Below are 16,401 nucleotides of genomic sequence, written 5' to 3'. Positions count from 1 at the left end.
GGGCAAGGGAAGAAGCGCTAAGGGCGGAGGGGAGGGAGAGCGGGGGCTGGCAGGCAGGGAGGGCCGAAGGCCCCGGGAGAGAAATGGGCCCCGAGAGGCGAAGGCGGGCACAGGAAGGCGGGAGGGCAGGTCGGAAGGGTCCCATCTGGGCTCTCGGTCCCGCCAGACGGTGACGGTGAAGGAGGATCAGGTCATGCAGCAGAACCCCCCCAAGTTCGACAAGATCGAGGACATGGCCATGCTGACCTTCCTGCACGAGCCCGCCGTGCTCTTCAACCTCAAGGAGCGCTACGCGGCCTGGATGATCTACGTGAGTGCCCACAGCTGGGGCCTTGTACCCCCCGGACCAGGCGCGGTGTTCGAGCCCAAGCTAGGAGGGAGCCAGCCCGCGGCGGCGGCCCCGTCCCCGTCCCCAGTCTTTCAGGACGGCCCAAAGCAAAGTCGGGGCGGCCGCGGAGGAATTCGAGATCCGTGGCCGAGCATCGGCCCTCACGGGGGGTGGGATCAGTGGGGGGGCGGTCCCCACTCAGCTCAGGGCTCCGGGGCCTCTGTCCGTCACCAGCCCCTACCCACGCAGCCCGCCCAGCCTTCTCACCCCGCCGGAAGCCGGCAGCGATAGCCAGGTTCTACCTGAGATCTCCCCCTCCCACCCGCCTCCAACCTTCCTCCCCGTGTCCCCCTCTCGGCTGCAGACCTACTCCGGCCTCTTCTGCGTCACCGTCAACCCCTACAAGTGGCTGCCGGTGTACAACGCGGAGGTGGTGGCTGCCTACCGGGGCAAAAAGAGGAGCGAGGCTCCGCCCCACATCTTCTCCATTTCGGACAACGCCTACCAGTACATGCTGACAGGTGAGAGGCGCGCCAGCCGCCCTCCCCGCCGCCCCGCCGCTCTCCCCGCCAGCCCTAACCCTCTCCCCCTTCTCCCCTGCAGACCGGGAGAACCAGTCCATCCTCATCACGTGAGTCTCCCGTCCCCAGCAGACCCTTCCCCTCTGGGGGGCGGCCCCGGGACCGGAGTGTCGGGAGAGAGGGTTCTCTGGGGCCCTCTGGAGGGGGCTTTCGGGCAAGTCCAGACCGCGTGCAGAAGAACGCCGGGATGAGCGGGAGGGGGGAGGGGAGGCGGGACCCCGATCCCTGACGGCTGCTGTTGCTTCCAGCGGAGAATCCGGGGCCGGGAAGACAGTGAACACGAAGCGTGTCATCCAGTACTTTGCCAGCATTGCAGCCATAGGGGACCGGGGCAAGAAGGACAGTGCCAGTGCCAACAAGGTACCCACGGGGTGCTTGGAGAACAGCACGGAATGGCCCAAGGCACCAGGACTGCATCACCCCAGGGAACCACCCAGGACGGCCCCCCTCACTCAAAAGCAAATCTGGGGGGCTATACCCACACCTGTCCCAGGCTGGACTCCCCTTCCCTTGTAAGGGGTGCTGAGAAGGCAAAGGGAGTCGGGGGCAGGCTACAGGACCCTGTCTGCCCGTCCTCTGCTCCGGCCCCATGACCCCCCTGGCGGGGCCTTCATCCACCCAACACCTCTCAGCCAAGCCAGACTAGGCTCTTCAAACCCACCACCTGCAGACCCAGACAAGTTGGGAGGTAAAATCTGTCTGGGGCTGTCCCTTCCCTCCACAGGGTACCTTGGAGGATCAAATCATCCAGGCTAACCCCGCTCTGGAGGCCTTTGGCAATGCTAAGACCGTGAGGAACGACAACTCTTCCCGCTTCGTAAGCAATGATGACTAAACTCTCCTGTCAGCACCTAACCGAGAGACCAAAGCAGTGGTGTTCTGCCTTAACCGCCTGAGACAGATGCCTTAAAGAGGGAATAACTCTGGGGCCCAGGAATGACTTTGCTCCCGAAGCTCTCCCCCTCTGGTTATCACACTGCTCCCTGGGGAGGGGGAGGAGAGGGGGGCTGAACACCACGTTTTTATTATTTTTACTTACTCAAGGTCAGACAGTATGTGTTTGATGAATACAGTCTGAGTTTGCAGGGAACAAAGAGAGGAAAGTCATCACTATCTCCTGGTGATTTGACTTTCCTTCTGCCTCCTCGCCTTCCTCCTCCATCATTCAGGGAAAATTCATCCGGATCCACTTTGGAGCCACAGGAAAGTTGGCATCAGCTGACATAGAGACCTGTGAGTGCCCAGATCCTGACTCTTCTGCCTCTCTTTGTCTCCGCCAACCTCGCAGCTTTCCTAGGTCTTCCTCTGTGACGCTCAGCTTCTCTGCCCACTCTCTAATAGTTCTGGGGCTGAGTCCCATCCTTCCAACCAAGCTCTGATTCTGTGTCGTTTTGTCTCCCAGTGTTCTGTCACTATCTCTGCCTTTCTCTGTTAGTGTCTCCCAGACTCTTCATCTCTGTATTTCCCAGCTTCCTTCTCTTGTCTCTGTTTCTGTTTCTGACTCTATTTCTGGTTCTCTCTTTTTTTCTATTTTACTTTATCACTCTGTTCTACCTTTTCTCTGCCTGTCTCTGTGTCTCTCTCTAAGTGTGTGTGTCTATGTGTGTGTCTCTCTCTCTGTATCTCTTTCTCTCTCCCTGTCTGTCTATCCATCTATCTCTGTCTCTATTCTTTCTCTCTGTCTCTGAATCTCTTTCTCTCTCTCTCTCCCTCTCTGTCTCCCTCTCCCTCTGTCTCTATCTCTTCCTGCGTGTCTCTGTCTCTTTGTCTCTCTCTAAGTGTGTGTGTCTGTGTGTGTGTCTCTCTCTGTATCTGTCTCTCTCTCCGACTGTCTATCCGTCTATCTCTGTCTCTATTCTTTCTCTCTGTCTCTGAATCTCTTTCTCTCTCCCTCTCCCTCTCTGTCTCTCTCCCTCTGTCTCTATCTCTTCCTGCGTGTCTCTGTCTCTGTGTCTCTCTCTAAGTGTGTGTGTCTGTGTGTGTCTCTCTCTGTATCTGTCTCTCTCTCTGTCTGTCTATCCGTCTATCTCTGTCTCTATTCTTTCTCTCTGTCTCTGAATCTCTTTCTCTCTCTCTCTCCCTCTCTGTCTCCCTCTCCCTCTGTCTCTATCTCTTCCTGCGTGTCTCTGTCTCTGTGTCTCTCTCTAAGTGTGTGTGTCTGTGTGTGTGTCTCTCTCTGTATCTGTCTCTCTCTCCGACTGTCTATCCGTCTATCTCTGTCTCTATTCTTTCTCTCTGTCTCTGAATCTCTTTCTCTCTCCCTCTCCCTCTCTGTCTCTCTCCCTCTGTCTCTATCTCTTCCTGCGTGTCTCTGTCTCTGTGTCTCTCTCTAAGTGTGTGTGTCTGTGTGTGTCTCTCTCTGTATCTGTCTCTCTCTCTGTCTGTCTATCCGTCTATCTCTGTCTCTATTCTTTCTCTCTGTCTCTGAATCTCTTTCTCTCTCCCTCTCCCTCTCTGTCTCTCTCCCTATCTCTATCTCTTCCTGCGTGTCTCTGTCTCTATGTCTCTCTCTGTGTGTCTCTGTCTCTGTGTGTCTGCATCTGTGTGTGGATCTCTGTCTCTATATTACTTTGTCATCCTGTTCTTCCACCTTCTCTCTGGTTCTCCAGCACTGAGTTTCTGTCTCCTGTCCGTCCCTCTTGCTCTCCCTTCCCTTCTTTTCATGTCTCACTCAGCTTCCTTCTCCATTTTGCCCTCTCAGATCTCCTGGAGAAGTCCCGGGTTATCTTTCAGCTAAAAGCAGAAAGAAATTACCACATCTTCTACCAGATCCTGTCCAACAAGAAGCCCGAGCTTCTGGGTAAGGTCCAGGCCTTGGGTTTCCTCCCCTAATCACAGCGCGAACACACACACACACACACACACACACACACACACACACACACACACATTCAGTTCAAGGGAAAGGAAATTTGAAATTGCCTCTGGGGAGGAGGGGGGAGTCTTCTAATACCAAGACTCTAATTCATTCACTCAGTGGCACTTTTCTCTCTGTCTGTTCGTTTTGTGCCCTCCTTATTTCTTATTTTCCTTATTCTCTTGCTTTTTCCCTTTCCTCCCCCCTTTCTCCTTCTCTCTTCCTTCCCTCTCTCCCCCACCATCTCTCTTTTTCTCTCTCTTCCCTCTCTTTCTCTTTCTCCAATTCTTTATCTTCACCTATTCCTTGCCTTTTCTCTCTCCTCTTCTCCCTTCCTCCTCTCTCTCATTTTCATCCTGACAAATGCCTGGGACAGACATGCTGTTGATCACCAACAACCCCTATGACTACGCCTTCGTGTCCCAGGGGGAAGTGTCCGTGGCCTCCATCGATGACTCCGAGGAGCTCCTGGCCACTGATGTGAGTGGGTAGGAGCTGGGGGGATGGGGATATTGCAGGGGTTTTTTTTTTAAACTAAACTGCCCTCCTCTCTCTCTCCCCAACCCTCACCCACCCAGAGTGCCTTTGATGTCCTGGGCTTCACAGCAGAGGAGAAAGCTGGGGTCTATAAGCTGACAGGGGCCATCATGCACTACGGGAACATGAAGTTCAAGCAGAAGCAGAGAGAGGAGCAAGCGGAGCCAGATGGCACAGAAGGTATGAGGGATCAATGGAAGAGCACTGAGTCAGAGTGGGGGAAACAGAGGGAAAGGTGGAGGGAGGGAGATTAAGAGGAGGTGGGGAGAAAGGAGAGGGAAGGAGGAAAGGAGACTGGGTGAGAAAGAGAGAGGAGAGGGGGAGAAAGAAGGAAAAAAGGGAGACAGAGAGAGACTGAGAGAGACAGAGAGAGAGGTGGGGGGAGAAGGAGGAAGGGAGGGAGAGAACTTGAGGTCTTGGATCAAAAAATGAGAACTACAGGTTTAGGTCTCTTTCAGCTACACTCTTGTTGTGATGATGCTCAGCCTTTAATAATTCATATGCTTTAATAGCACAATTTTAAATTTCAATTCAGTTTTTTAAAAGACTGGTGGATCTCTGCCGAATATGCTCAGTTTCACCTGTAGACCTGGTGACAGGCAGATTTGGGGGTGGGTTCCAAGGACAGAAGATGGAACATTGGTAGAGATGGAAGGCATAAGAGGTGCAGAGAGGGTTGGAGTTGAGAACTGGAAATGACTCAGAGGCCGTCTGGTCCAACATCTCGTTCTACCAATGAAGAACTACAAGATCTCAAGTGATTTACCCAAAGTCCCAAGTTACTGAGAGGCAGATTTGGGATTAGAACCCCTGACCTTTGACTTTAAATCCAGCAGTCTTTCTGCACTACCACAATGTCTCCCAAGCTGAGATAGGGACATTCCCTATGGCCCTAAATGAAAAAGCAGAGGATTCTCTTCTCTAGCTAAGTAACTTTCAGTTCCAATAGCTCTCCACAAGAAGGGTAAGCAGCGACCTCTTTCTGTACTTCTTTTTAACCAGATTTATAGGTAAATCTTTTTTTTTTTTTTTTTAGGCTGTTTGGGGTTAAGTGACTTGCCCAGGGTCACACAGCCTAGGAAGTGTTAAGTGTCTGAGAAGACTATACAGGAAACATTCAATCCACTTCATTTATTAAATGGCTATATGTGCCAGGCAGTGTGCTAGGTTCGGGTGATATAGAAACAAACATGAAACAGACTCTGCCCTCAAAAGGCTTACGTTATGGAGGGATAGAGAATAACATGTGATAGGAAGTCCAACCGACAATCATTCGGTATTTATTAGGTGCCTACTATGTGCCTGTCAGTGTGCTAGTCACTAGTTGAGTTAAGGAGGAAGAGTATTCTAGGTAGGGGGAGGGGGGTTGCGTAAAGGTAAGGTGGAAAGTGGAATGGAAGCAAGCAAGTCAGCTAAGTTGGAGCTTGAGAGTAAGAGAAGGAGCGTGTCTTTTCAGGCGGCTCTAGCAGAGTTGGCTCTGTGGTACCCGTCAGATGCAGTGAGATCGGGATGGTTTCACCAGGAGGGCTTGGAGGGGCGCAGGACCACAGGCTCAGCTCCTTCTCTTTCACCAGATGCCGACAAGTCGGCCTACCTCATGGGGCTGAACTCGGCCGATCTGTTGAAGGGCCTGTGTCACCCTCGGGTGAAGGTGGGCAACGAGTACGTCACCAAAGGTCAGAGCGTCCAGCAGGTGAACTACTCCATTGGGGCCCTGGCCAAATCTGTCTACGAGAAGATGTTCAACTGGATGGTGGTTCGGATCAACGCCACGCTGGAGACCAAGCAGCCGCGGCAGTACTTCATCGGCGTCCTCGACATCGCCGGCTTCGAGATCTTTGATGTGAGTTGGGGGAGGACATGAAGTCTGGTTGAGGGATGAGCACAGTCAGGATGCTCACCTGGGCAAGGCACACCTTCTTTTAAACCCTAATTCAAGTATCATCTCTTCCAAGGAGCCTTTGCCAAGTGCCCATTGCCCCTGCTCTGAATTCCTATTGTACCAATATTCTCTCCTACACTACCTAGCCTTGATTGAATCTGACTGCTTTGTCTGGCTCTCTAATTGTTTCATGTGTCTTAGAATTATCTCACTCATAGTTGGGTTTTTGTTATATATTTTTCCAGTTATCAAGTATTATTTTTCTCCTTTCCTCTTGGGAGGAACAAATTGTAACAAATATGCGTAATCAAACAAAACAAATGTCCATATTCCTATGTCCAAAGATACATATCTCATTTTGCATATTAATCCATCACTTGTAGGTTAGAAGATATGAAGCATTCTTACGTCTTTCCTCTGGAATCAGAGTTGATCATTGTGTTGATCAGGATTTTTAATTCTTTCAAAATCATTCATCTTTATGATATTGATGTTATTATATAAATTGTTCCCCTGATTGTGTTCATTTCAGTGTGCATCAGATCATGTAAATTTTCCAGGTTTCTCTGAAATAATCTCTCTTTCCATTTCTCATATTCCATAATTATCATATAACAATATATTCAACCATTACCCAGTTGATAGGTACCCCCTTAGTTTCTAGTGTTTTGCTACAACAAAAGGAATTTATATATATATATATATATATTCTTATACATAAGATGACTTTACCTCTCTCTTTGATCTCTAATTGAATTGTAACGTCACTCAGGTTAGGGATCTTATCTTCTAATCACTCATATGTTCTTCATGACAATAAATTATGAATAGGCTCCAGTACATGCTTAGAATCAGAAACTGCCAGACCTGGAAAAGAGACTTTAGAAAGCAAATAGTCTGGGGCAGCCAGGTGGCGCAGTGGATAGAGCGCCAGCCCTGAAGTCAGGAGGTCCTGAATTCAAAACTGACCTCAGACATTTAACATCTCCTGGCTGTGTGACTCTGGGCAAGTCACTTAATCCCAATTACCTGAGCAGCAAAAAAAAAAAAAAAAAAAAAAAAGAACCAAAAGAAAGCAAATAGTCTAAAACTTTCTTTTTATAGTGAGACCCAGAAAGGAGCAATTTGCCTAAGTTCACATAGCTAATTAGTGACAGAGCTAGATCTAGAACCCAGGTACCTAGACACTCCAAGTAGTTTCTCTTTCTAACAGGGCTGCTAGATGGGTCAATGAATAGAGCACCTGCTCTCAAATCAGGAGAACCTGAATTCAAATCCAGCTTCAGGCACTTAACACTTATTAGCTGAGTGACCCTGGACAAGTCACTGAACTCCAATTGCCTCTCAAAAAAAAAAAAAAGAAAGAAAGAAAACTCTCTCTCTAATAGTGTCCTACATAATCTGGCTCTACCCCCCTAGCTTCTACCCTCAGCCCTCCCTACTTCAGTAAGCGCCCCCCTCCATCCTGCTGAGGGCAGGGCCCTGCCCTTCCCTCCTGTGGGCCGTGCTCACTGAGTGACTGACCTGTCCACTCTCCCCCTTCTGCCCCTTCCAGTTCAACAGCTTCGAGCAGCTCTGCATCAACTTCACCAACGAGAAACTGCAACAGTTTTTCAATCACCACATGTTCGTGCTGGAGCAGGAGGAGTACAAGAAGGAGGGCATCGAGTGGGAGTTCATCGACTTTGGCATGGACCTGCAGGCCTGCATTGACCTCATTGAGAAGGTGCCCAGGCCCTGCTTCCTTGGCCCCGGCCCCAGACAGAGGGATGGCATTATGTCCGTGTCAAGACAGGGAGTCTAAGTACAAGAAGTTAGAATCATAGCACTATGTCCCCGGCCTCCCTAACACCAAGAAAGAGGAATTAAATTCTAGAGAGAGCCTGTCTGCAATTCAAAATACTCTTCCCAAACCCAAATGCACTGTCTAAAGGGGGCTCCTTTACTCCCTGATAAATGGAACCTAAGCGCATCTTTAGACATAGAAACCTGTGGGTATTTTAGCTTAGTGAGCATGCTTACAGAAAAAGGAAAATAAGGGAGCTACTAGCTCTGACTTTGGGGGACTCTTCACTGCCTTTGGCATTTATGTACCTCTTGCAGACCTAGTCACCTACTGAGTAATCATCACCATTGAGTAATCAATCCTCAATAGAGTAATTTACTATGATGTGGTTACTTGCCTATATGCTGAGATTAATTAACTGATTGAATAAATTGAGTAGATGAATCTGTCCCTTGCTTTCAGATGGAAAGTTTATTACTGTTGGATTGAGTTCTTGAGGCCCTTTCTGCCTTCAGACTCCCAGAATGTTCAAGAGCTTCTCAGATAGGAACGTTCCCTATCACATGTACCTTTCATAAAGGAAGAATGTAGAAGGAAGGAAGGAAGGAAAGTCTTCAGGGAAGCACAGGACTACAGAATGATAATTACTTTTCTCTAACTCTACTAAGTTTGGAATATATCTGGCAGGATCACAGGTTTAGAGGTGGAAAGACCTGGGAAATCACCAACTCTAAGCCCCTTGTTTTACAGATAAAAATAATGAGGCCCAGGTAAACCATTACTCAACATCAATCAAACCAAATAATATTTGTAAAGCACTTAGCACAGTGCCCAGCACATAGTAGGCACTTAACAAATCTTAATTTCCTTCCCTTTTTCTTTCCCTTCCCAAAATCACACAAATGGTAAGTGGAATAGCTAGGATCTGAACCCAAATCCTTTAATTTCTAAATCCAGTATTCTCTCCATTGTATCATGAAGTGGGTTTGACCTGCAATTGTTTATATTTAGGTTGGATATTAGGAATTGCTTCCTACAATCAACCTCATTGACCTGTAGATCATTTATCCCCACTTTACCTGCTTGCCTCACCCTAAGATCATGAGCTAGTGGTACAAGTGATTGAAAGAGAATACGGAAAGTTCCTATGGGTCAGGAACAGACCAGGAATGGACAAGTTAACTAGGAGAGGTTCTTTCCTGTCTGGGAAGTCTACGGCTCTTTGAACCCTTGGGAAGAAACTCATTTCATTTCTCTCCTCTTCTCCACAGCCCATGGGCATAATGTCCATTCTGGAGGAGGAGTGCATGTTCCCCAAGGCCACCGACACAACCTTCAAGGCCAAACTCTATGACAACCACCTGGGCAAGTCCAACAACTTCCAGAAGCCCCGAAATGTCAAGGGGAAGCAGGAAGCCCACTTCTCCCTGGTACACTACGCTGGCACCGTGGACTACAACATCATGGGCTGGCTGGAGAAGAACAAGGACCCGCTCAACGAGACTGTGGTGGGCCTCTACCAGAAGTCCTCCCTCAAGCTGATGGCGACCCTCTTTTCTTCCTATGCTTCTGCTGATACTGGTGAGGACCCGATCTGGGAGTGGGGCCCTAGGAAGCCTTAGGGACTTCAGCGTCTGGCTGCCAAGAAATGAGTTCCCAGATCAGAGCAGACTTCCTACTTGAGAGCTATAGGAAAGAAGCCTCCTGCTCCAGAAAGGAAAGGCGAAAGAGATAAAACAGTGGGAAAGGGGAGAGAGGAAGGAAAAGATGGGAAGAGAGCAGTGGAGGGATTGGAATGGAGCGGGCACGTGATACAGACTGATGCACCTTGTGCCAGGTAACTGGGAGAGGTCTCTGCCTGAAGGAAAGGGTCAGAAGGGCCGTGTTACCTGTGCACAGATTGAGGGGAGGTAACAGAGATGAGCGGGGCTGGCCCAAGATACCAAAGGATGACGTCCAGGTCAAAAGTATTAGGGCAATACCAAGGATCGGGAGAGAAGGCAGAGCAGGTGAAAGGGAAACTTTTCTTCATACGTTTTAAAAAATGTTTTAACCTGTAATTGGAGGGAAAAATAAAAACTTTTTTTAAAATAAGAGTTAAGTGAAAGGAACTATAAAATGCTATCGCATTTTATATGATAATGGATCGAGGATAACATGGAGGGAATAAGTGTAAGAAGACTAGAAAGATGACATGTAGGTTTCAAAGGGCTTTAGGAGCCAAGAAGAAGATTCTATGTTAGATACTGGAGGTAAAGTCATTGGAACCATTAGAGTTTATTGACTAGAGCAGGTGATGTTATCAGACCCACACTCTAAGTAAACTTACTTAAGAAGTGAGAGGAAGATAAATTGCAGTGGGGATGGAGGAGACAGACCACAAGCAGCGGCCTACATTGTAACAGGTGTAAGGTGACAGGGGCCCAAAGCAGGACGTTTGAAGTGTCAGAGGAGAGAAGGGAGCACATATGGGGGAGGGTGAGAAGGGATGGGGTGGGAGTGACAGTCAGGAGTAAAGGACAACATGTAGGTTGCAAACCTGAGTGATTGAGAGGTCATCCTTGACAGTAAGAGAAGTTATGAGGGAAGACTTGAGGGGGAAAGGAGATGAGAAAGGAAACAGGGAGACAGGGAGCATTAGAGTGGAGGTAGAAAGTGTGCCTTCCCTCCCCGATCCATTCTTTCTTCTCTCCTACAGCTGATGCTAAAGGCAAAGGAGGCAAGAAAAAGGGTTCTTCCTTTCAGACAGTGTCGGCCCTCCACAGGGTAAGAAGGGCTAGCCACTGTGGGTGAGACGGGCAGTCCTGAGCAGGGCAGGTTGGGATGGAACTGAGAGGAAGGGGGCCAGAGGGAGGGGTTACCTCAGACATGCAAATTCTGCACAGGTCCTATGCAAACTCAGGGCTGTTAGCCTTGAGTCAATATAGTTAAAGGTTCATCATTGCTGGGGTTGGGATTGGGTCCCAGGGTGCCCAAGAGACGGCTGCTGTCATCTCTAATCCTCCCTGACCACTGCCATCCATCCCTAGGAGAACCTCAACAAGCTAATGGCCAATTTAAAGACCACCCACCCCCACTTTGTGCGATGCATCATCCCTAATGAGAGGAAAGCCCCTGGTGAGTGGGGGGGAGGGGGGAGAGAAGGCAATTGGACAAGGTGGGAGGTAGGGAATGCTCTGCCTCCATTTACTCAGAAACTTACCTTTTATCCCACCCTCCGCTGTCCCCAGGGGTGATGGACAATCCCTTGGTCATGCATCAGCTACGCTGCAATGGAGTACTGGAGGGGATCCGAATCTGCAGGAAGGGATTCCCCAACCGCATCCTCTATGGGGACTTCCGGCAGAGGTGGGTGAGGGCTCCCGGGAAGGGTCTGAGGGCCGGGGTAGTCAGAGGTGGGCAGATTCCATTTTAGAGCTTTGTTCCCGGATAGTCTCACCCTCCATTTAACCAAGAACCACACAGAGTGATATGACCCTCTCCACCCCTCCCTGCAGGTATCGGATTCTGAACCCCGCTGCCATCCCTGAGGGCCAGTTCATCGACAGCAGGAAGGGGGCCGAGAAGCTTCTCGGCTCGCTGGACATTGACCACAACCAGTACAAGTTTGGGCACACCAAGGTGAGGGGCAGAGCCAGGGAGGAGAGGACCGTCTGGGAGGGGAGAGGGCAAGGAAGGAAGAAACCCTCTGCTCCTTTACAACCTAGTATGCTTCCTTCCTACAGCCTGCCCCATTTCCCTTTTCTCTCGTTTGCTTGTCCCCAGCAGATGGAGTTCTTCCCCCCTGGGAGGTCCCTGCTCCGATGTTAGGGACACAGCCCGGGAATCCTAGAAAAGGGAGACTTAGAGTCCGTCCCACGAATCTGAACCTCCCACCTCCACCTCTCCTTCCCAGTCTCTCCGGGGAGGATTGTGATAACTTCCCATGAAGACGGCCCTTCCTCTTCCCTCCTCGTCCCCAACATGTGACTCCTCTCTCTAGGTGTTCTTCAAGGCTGGGCTGCTGGGGCTGCTGGAAGAGATGAGAGATGAGAGGCTGTCCCGCATCATCACCCGCATCCAGGCGCAGGCCAGGGGCCAACTGATGAGAATTGAATTCAAGAAAATTGTGGAACGAAGGTGAGAAGGGAAAGAGGGCAGGGCCAGAGTGGAGGGAGAGTGAGGGGACCCCCTGAATCCGGGGACCCCGATAAATTGTCTAAATAGAGCGGAAGCTATGACCCACTGCCAGAAATGCAGCGTGCTACAGCCAGGAAGAACTGGCTTCTGACATGCCTCAGAGACCTCTTAGCTCTGGGCAGGTCATTTACGTCATTGTGATTAAGTCACTTACGCTCATTGTGATTATTGTGAAGAACAAATGAGATATAATTTACACAAAATGCTTTGTAGATGTTAATGCGCCTTATAAGTGCCAGTCATTATCCCTGGTGTGAGCTGCTATGAGCTAGTCATGAATCCTAGAACTATGAGAGTCACAGTTACTGGGAAGCGGCTGACACTTGGCCCCTTTACGGCCCTTCCTGATACTCCTCTGTGTCCTAATTATCAGAGGTACACTGCCACGGAGAGAGTCTGCGGGGTAAGGGGCTGGAAGCCCTGGTACTGAATCCACTATCGCAGGTAGAGCTCTGGGACGACCTCACTAACTTTACTAGCTCTGTGACCAGGGCGAGCGCTCACCGTCTCTGAGACTCAGTTTCCTTCTCTGTAAGATGAGTATTTGACACCTGAGAGACTGACTTTATAGAACTGTTGTGAGGATCAGGTGAGATCATGGGAAAGCAATTTGCAAATTTATAGCCCTATGTAAATGTCAGTTATTATTGACAGAGATCTCCGCCTTTCTATGAATATGTCGATCGATAAGTGTACAGTAAGTGTGTGCCCTGGGCCTAGCACTGATCTGGGTCCTCTAGTCTGTGGGATACAAGGGGAGGAAGAGAAAGTGCTCCTGCCCTTATAGTCTCCCTTCTGTTCCTCTCAATGGGAGGCGATCTAAAGTCTTAGTGGAAGGCAGAGCCTGGTTCATGATTCCTCCTGACACTGACTTTTCCCTCTCAGGGATGCCCTTCTGGTGATTCAGTGGAACATCCGGGCCTTCATGGGGGTCAAGAATTGGCCCTGGATGAAGCTCTACTTTAAGATTAAGCCTCTGCTGAAGAGTGCAGAGACAGAGAAAGAGATGGCCAACATGAAGGAAGAATTTGGGCGCATCAAAGAAGCCCTGGAGAAGTCAGATGCTCGACGGAAGGAGCTGGAGGAAAAGATGGTGTCCCTGCTTCAGGAGAAGAACGACTTGCAGCTACAAGTCCAGGCGGTAAGTCCACTTGGTCCTCCCTGATCTTCTCCACACGCCTCATCCTACCCCCTCTTAGTAAACAACATGTCTTCCTAGCCCAGGGAACCTCCTAGAACAGCCTGAATTCTAAGTCTTTTTCAAATTCTCTCTTCATCTTTCTTCTCCTTTCAGACTCTTGTTTTGTTTTTATTCTGAACTTAACAAACACCCAATAAAATAGGTATTTCCATACACACACACACACACACACACACACACACATATATATATATATATATATATAGTATATATATATATATATACTAAAAAAGAAAAAGAAAATTACTCATAAAATTAAAGGTCTGTGTTAGGTATTGTTTACCTTTAAAAGTATCTAAGTTCAACTTGTTTTTTTTTTTTCAAAACTATCTTGCTTATTTATGCTTCTTTCTGGATTTTCCTCTGTTCCCTTCTGTGCATTTAAAAATGCTTTATTAATCCTCTTTTCTTTCATTTCATTTTTCTTTTTTGCTGGTCTTTTCCCTATCCCTTCCTTCTTCACCTTGTCCTCTTACTATCCCCCTCCAAAGGCAAATAAGAAAAAAAAAAAAAGCCCCTGTAGGAAACATGCAGAATCAAGCAAAACAAATTTTGACTGGCTATATCTAAAAAACATTTACCTTATTCTAAATTTTGAATTCATCCTTCTTCTGTCAAGGATATAACATGCTTTATCATCAGTCCTCTAGCTGGTCATTGAATTAACCAGAGTTTTCAAGTCTTGTTTTCTTTTATAATCACGTTCTTATTTTATAAATTGTTCTCCTGGTTCTGCTCCCTTCAGTCTGCATCAGTTCATTCGGGTCTCCCCAGGCTTTTCTGAAACTGTCTGTGTCGGCTTTTCTTATGGCCCTCTAGAAATCTGTTACATCACATGCCATAGCTTGTTTGGCCTTGCCCAGTGGGAAGACTCTCTTAAATCTCTCGTTTTCTCCATGCTCTGCTTCCAGGAGCAAGACAACCTCAATGACGCAGAAGAGCGCTGTGACCAGCTGATCAAAAACAAGATCCAGCTGGAGGCCAAGGTGAAGGAGCAGACTGAGCGCCTGGAGGACGAGGAGGAGATGAATGCTGAGCTCACAGCCAAGAAGCGAAAGCTGGAGGATGAGTGCTCAGAGCTCAAGAAGGACATTGATGATCTGGAGCTGACTCTGGCCAAAGTGGAGAAGGAGAAGCATGCAACAGAGAACAAGGTGAGCAAAGAGATCCCCTCCAGTGCCATCCTTGGACCTCCACGAGATGCCCAGGCCATAGTAATATCCATGGTCAAATCTGCCTCCCTCGCACCTGGGCTCATGTGGTTAACATAAGCCTGGATATTGTATCTCACAGAGCCTCTCATGGACCATCCCCTGGAATCAATTAGTTGGGTTGGGCTTGTCAACCTTTGACCATAATGGTGGGTGCAAAATGGGGTTTTTATCCCACAGGTGAAAAACCTGACCGAGGAGATGGCTGGACTGGACGAGATCATTGCCAAACTGACTAAGGAGAAGAAGGCCCTGCAAGAGGCCCACCAGCAAGCACTGGACGACCTGCAGGCTGAGGAAGATAAGGTCAACACACTGACCAAGTCCAAGGTCAAACTGGAGCAGCAAGTGGATGATGTGAGCAACTTTGACCTCATCCCTTTATGTCACTTAAGCTAATTTTTTCCAGGAAACTCCAGTGGTCAAATGGAACCCACATGCTCCAAAAGGGCAGAGGCTATCTCCCTTTTATTTTGTGTATGATCCAATCTTCTCAGGCCTTTGAACTAGATGGTCCCTAAAAGTCCCTTCCACTTTGAGAATTAGGGGATCCTATAATCTCTGGCACCTTGCATACTAACATTCAAAGAGCAAGATCCTAATAAGTATTAGTTGAATTAAGTTAAATAAAATCCACTGATCTTATTCCTCAAGTCACTGGAACTTCTATGTTAACTGAGATTCTTCTTCAGACTATCCTTGCTTCCTTTGGCAATTTGACATTGGATCTCATGTACTTACGGACAGGAGCTCCATGAATTCTGGGTTTAGGATTAAGGTTGAAAGGAGAGAATTCTGCCTAGTAGATTCTTGGTCTTCCCTGGAATAGTCTTTGACTGTGCATCTGTCTCTATGTCTGTCTGTCTTTTTCTGTCTCTCTGTCAGCTGGAAGGATCCCTGGAACAGGAGAAAAAGGTCCGGATGGACCTGGAGAGGGCAAAGAGGAAGTTGGAAGGAGACCTGAAGCTGACCCAGGAGAGCATCATGGACCTGGAGAATGACAAGCAGCAACTAGAGGAGAAACTCAAGAAGTATGAGCCTCTAGTGGGAAGGAGGGAGAACATAGAAATCTATGTATCAGTCAGAGAATATGTCAGAAGGACAGAACACCCAATCTCCATTACGCTTTTGTTCTTTCAGAAGCATCAGGGAATGACTAATGTAACCAGATTTATCCCAGTCATTTCCCTCCTCCTCTGGAAATGACTCCCTAGAAAAACTGGCATTGACCATTTGTATCTGGGGAGGGAGAGAAAAACTGGGTAATCCCAGTGTCCTAGAACAGGACGATAGAAGAGGCAGAAATGAAGGAGGGAGAATACCCATAAGCCATCATCTCTTCCAGGAAAGAGTTTGACATAAATCAGCTGAACAGCAAAATTGAGGATGAACAGGCAGTGGCTCTCCAGCTGCAGAAGAAACTAAAGGAAAACCAGGTAATTGGACAACAAAGTAGAGGGCACTGGGGAGAACTGGAGGTTTTGGATACCTCCAAGAAGATACCTGAGAATTATAGGATTTGGTATCGTGTAATATATCATATAATAGGGCAGCTAAATGGCTCAGTGGATAGAGTACCAAGCCTAAAGTCAGGAAGATCTGAGTTCAAATTCAACTTAGAACACTTACTAGCTGTATGAAGTTGGGCAAATCACTTAATTCTGCCTCAATTTCCTTATCTGTAAAATGAGCTGGAGAAGGAAATGATATCTTTGCCAGGAAAATTCCAAATGGAGTCACAAAGAATCAGACACAACTAAGAAATAATTAAACAACAACAAAATCTATCATCTAAACGCTGAAGGACTTCAGAGGTCATTCCCAGTCTTACAGATGAGG

General features: G+C 48.3%; 1 protein-coding gene across 1 annotated transcript in view; it reads left to right on the top strand.

Annotated features, from left to right (window-relative positions):
* MYH6 (myosin heavy chain 6) overlaps nucleotides 1-16,401 on the top strand; it is a 41,234-nt gene that overhangs the window by 1,125 nt on the left and 23,708 nt on the right. Inside the window, exons 3-24 of the mRNA XM_051980483.1 lie at nucleotides 167-310; nucleotides 693-849; nucleotides 932-959; nucleotides 1,158-1,269; nucleotides 1,634-1,726; nucleotides 2,079-2,142; nucleotides 3,611-3,709; nucleotides 4,143-4,246; nucleotides 4,345-4,483; nucleotides 5,878-6,146; nucleotides 7,741-7,911; nucleotides 9,243-9,552; nucleotides 10,670-10,737; nucleotides 11,001-11,088; nucleotides 11,202-11,319; nucleotides 11,469-11,592; nucleotides 11,954-12,090; nucleotides 13,036-13,291; nucleotides 14,263-14,505; nucleotides 14,743-14,919; nucleotides 15,448-15,593; nucleotides 15,908-15,998. Of these exons, the coding sequence (XP_051836443.1) occupies nucleotides 167-310; nucleotides 693-849; nucleotides 932-959; nucleotides 1,158-1,269; nucleotides 1,634-1,726; nucleotides 2,079-2,142; nucleotides 3,611-3,709; nucleotides 4,143-4,246; nucleotides 4,345-4,483; nucleotides 5,878-6,146; nucleotides 7,741-7,911; nucleotides 9,243-9,552; nucleotides 10,670-10,737; nucleotides 11,001-11,088; nucleotides 11,202-11,319; nucleotides 11,469-11,592; nucleotides 11,954-12,090; nucleotides 13,036-13,291; nucleotides 14,263-14,505; nucleotides 14,743-14,919; nucleotides 15,448-15,593; nucleotides 15,908-15,998 (3,138 nt within the window). The remainder of the gene's footprint in view (nucleotides 1-166; nucleotides 311-692; nucleotides 850-931; nucleotides 960-1,157; nucleotides 1,270-1,633; nucleotides 1,727-2,078; nucleotides 2,143-3,610; nucleotides 3,710-4,142; nucleotides 4,247-4,344; nucleotides 4,484-5,877; nucleotides 6,147-7,740; nucleotides 7,912-9,242; nucleotides 9,553-10,669; nucleotides 10,738-11,000; nucleotides 11,089-11,201; nucleotides 11,320-11,468; nucleotides 11,593-11,953; nucleotides 12,091-13,035; nucleotides 13,292-14,262; nucleotides 14,506-14,742; nucleotides 14,920-15,447; nucleotides 15,594-15,907; nucleotides 15,999-16,401) is intronic.

The sequence above is a fragment of the Antechinus flavipes genome, chromosome 2 (assembly GCF_016432865.1).
Source record: "Antechinus flavipes isolate AdamAnt ecotype Samford, QLD, Australia chromosome 2, AdamAnt_v2, whole genome shotgun sequence".
Classification (NCBI taxonomy): Eukaryota; Metazoa; Chordata; class Mammalia; order Dasyuromorphia; family Dasyuridae; genus Antechinus; species Antechinus flavipes.
This window is presented reverse-complemented; position numbering and strand designations above follow the sequence as displayed.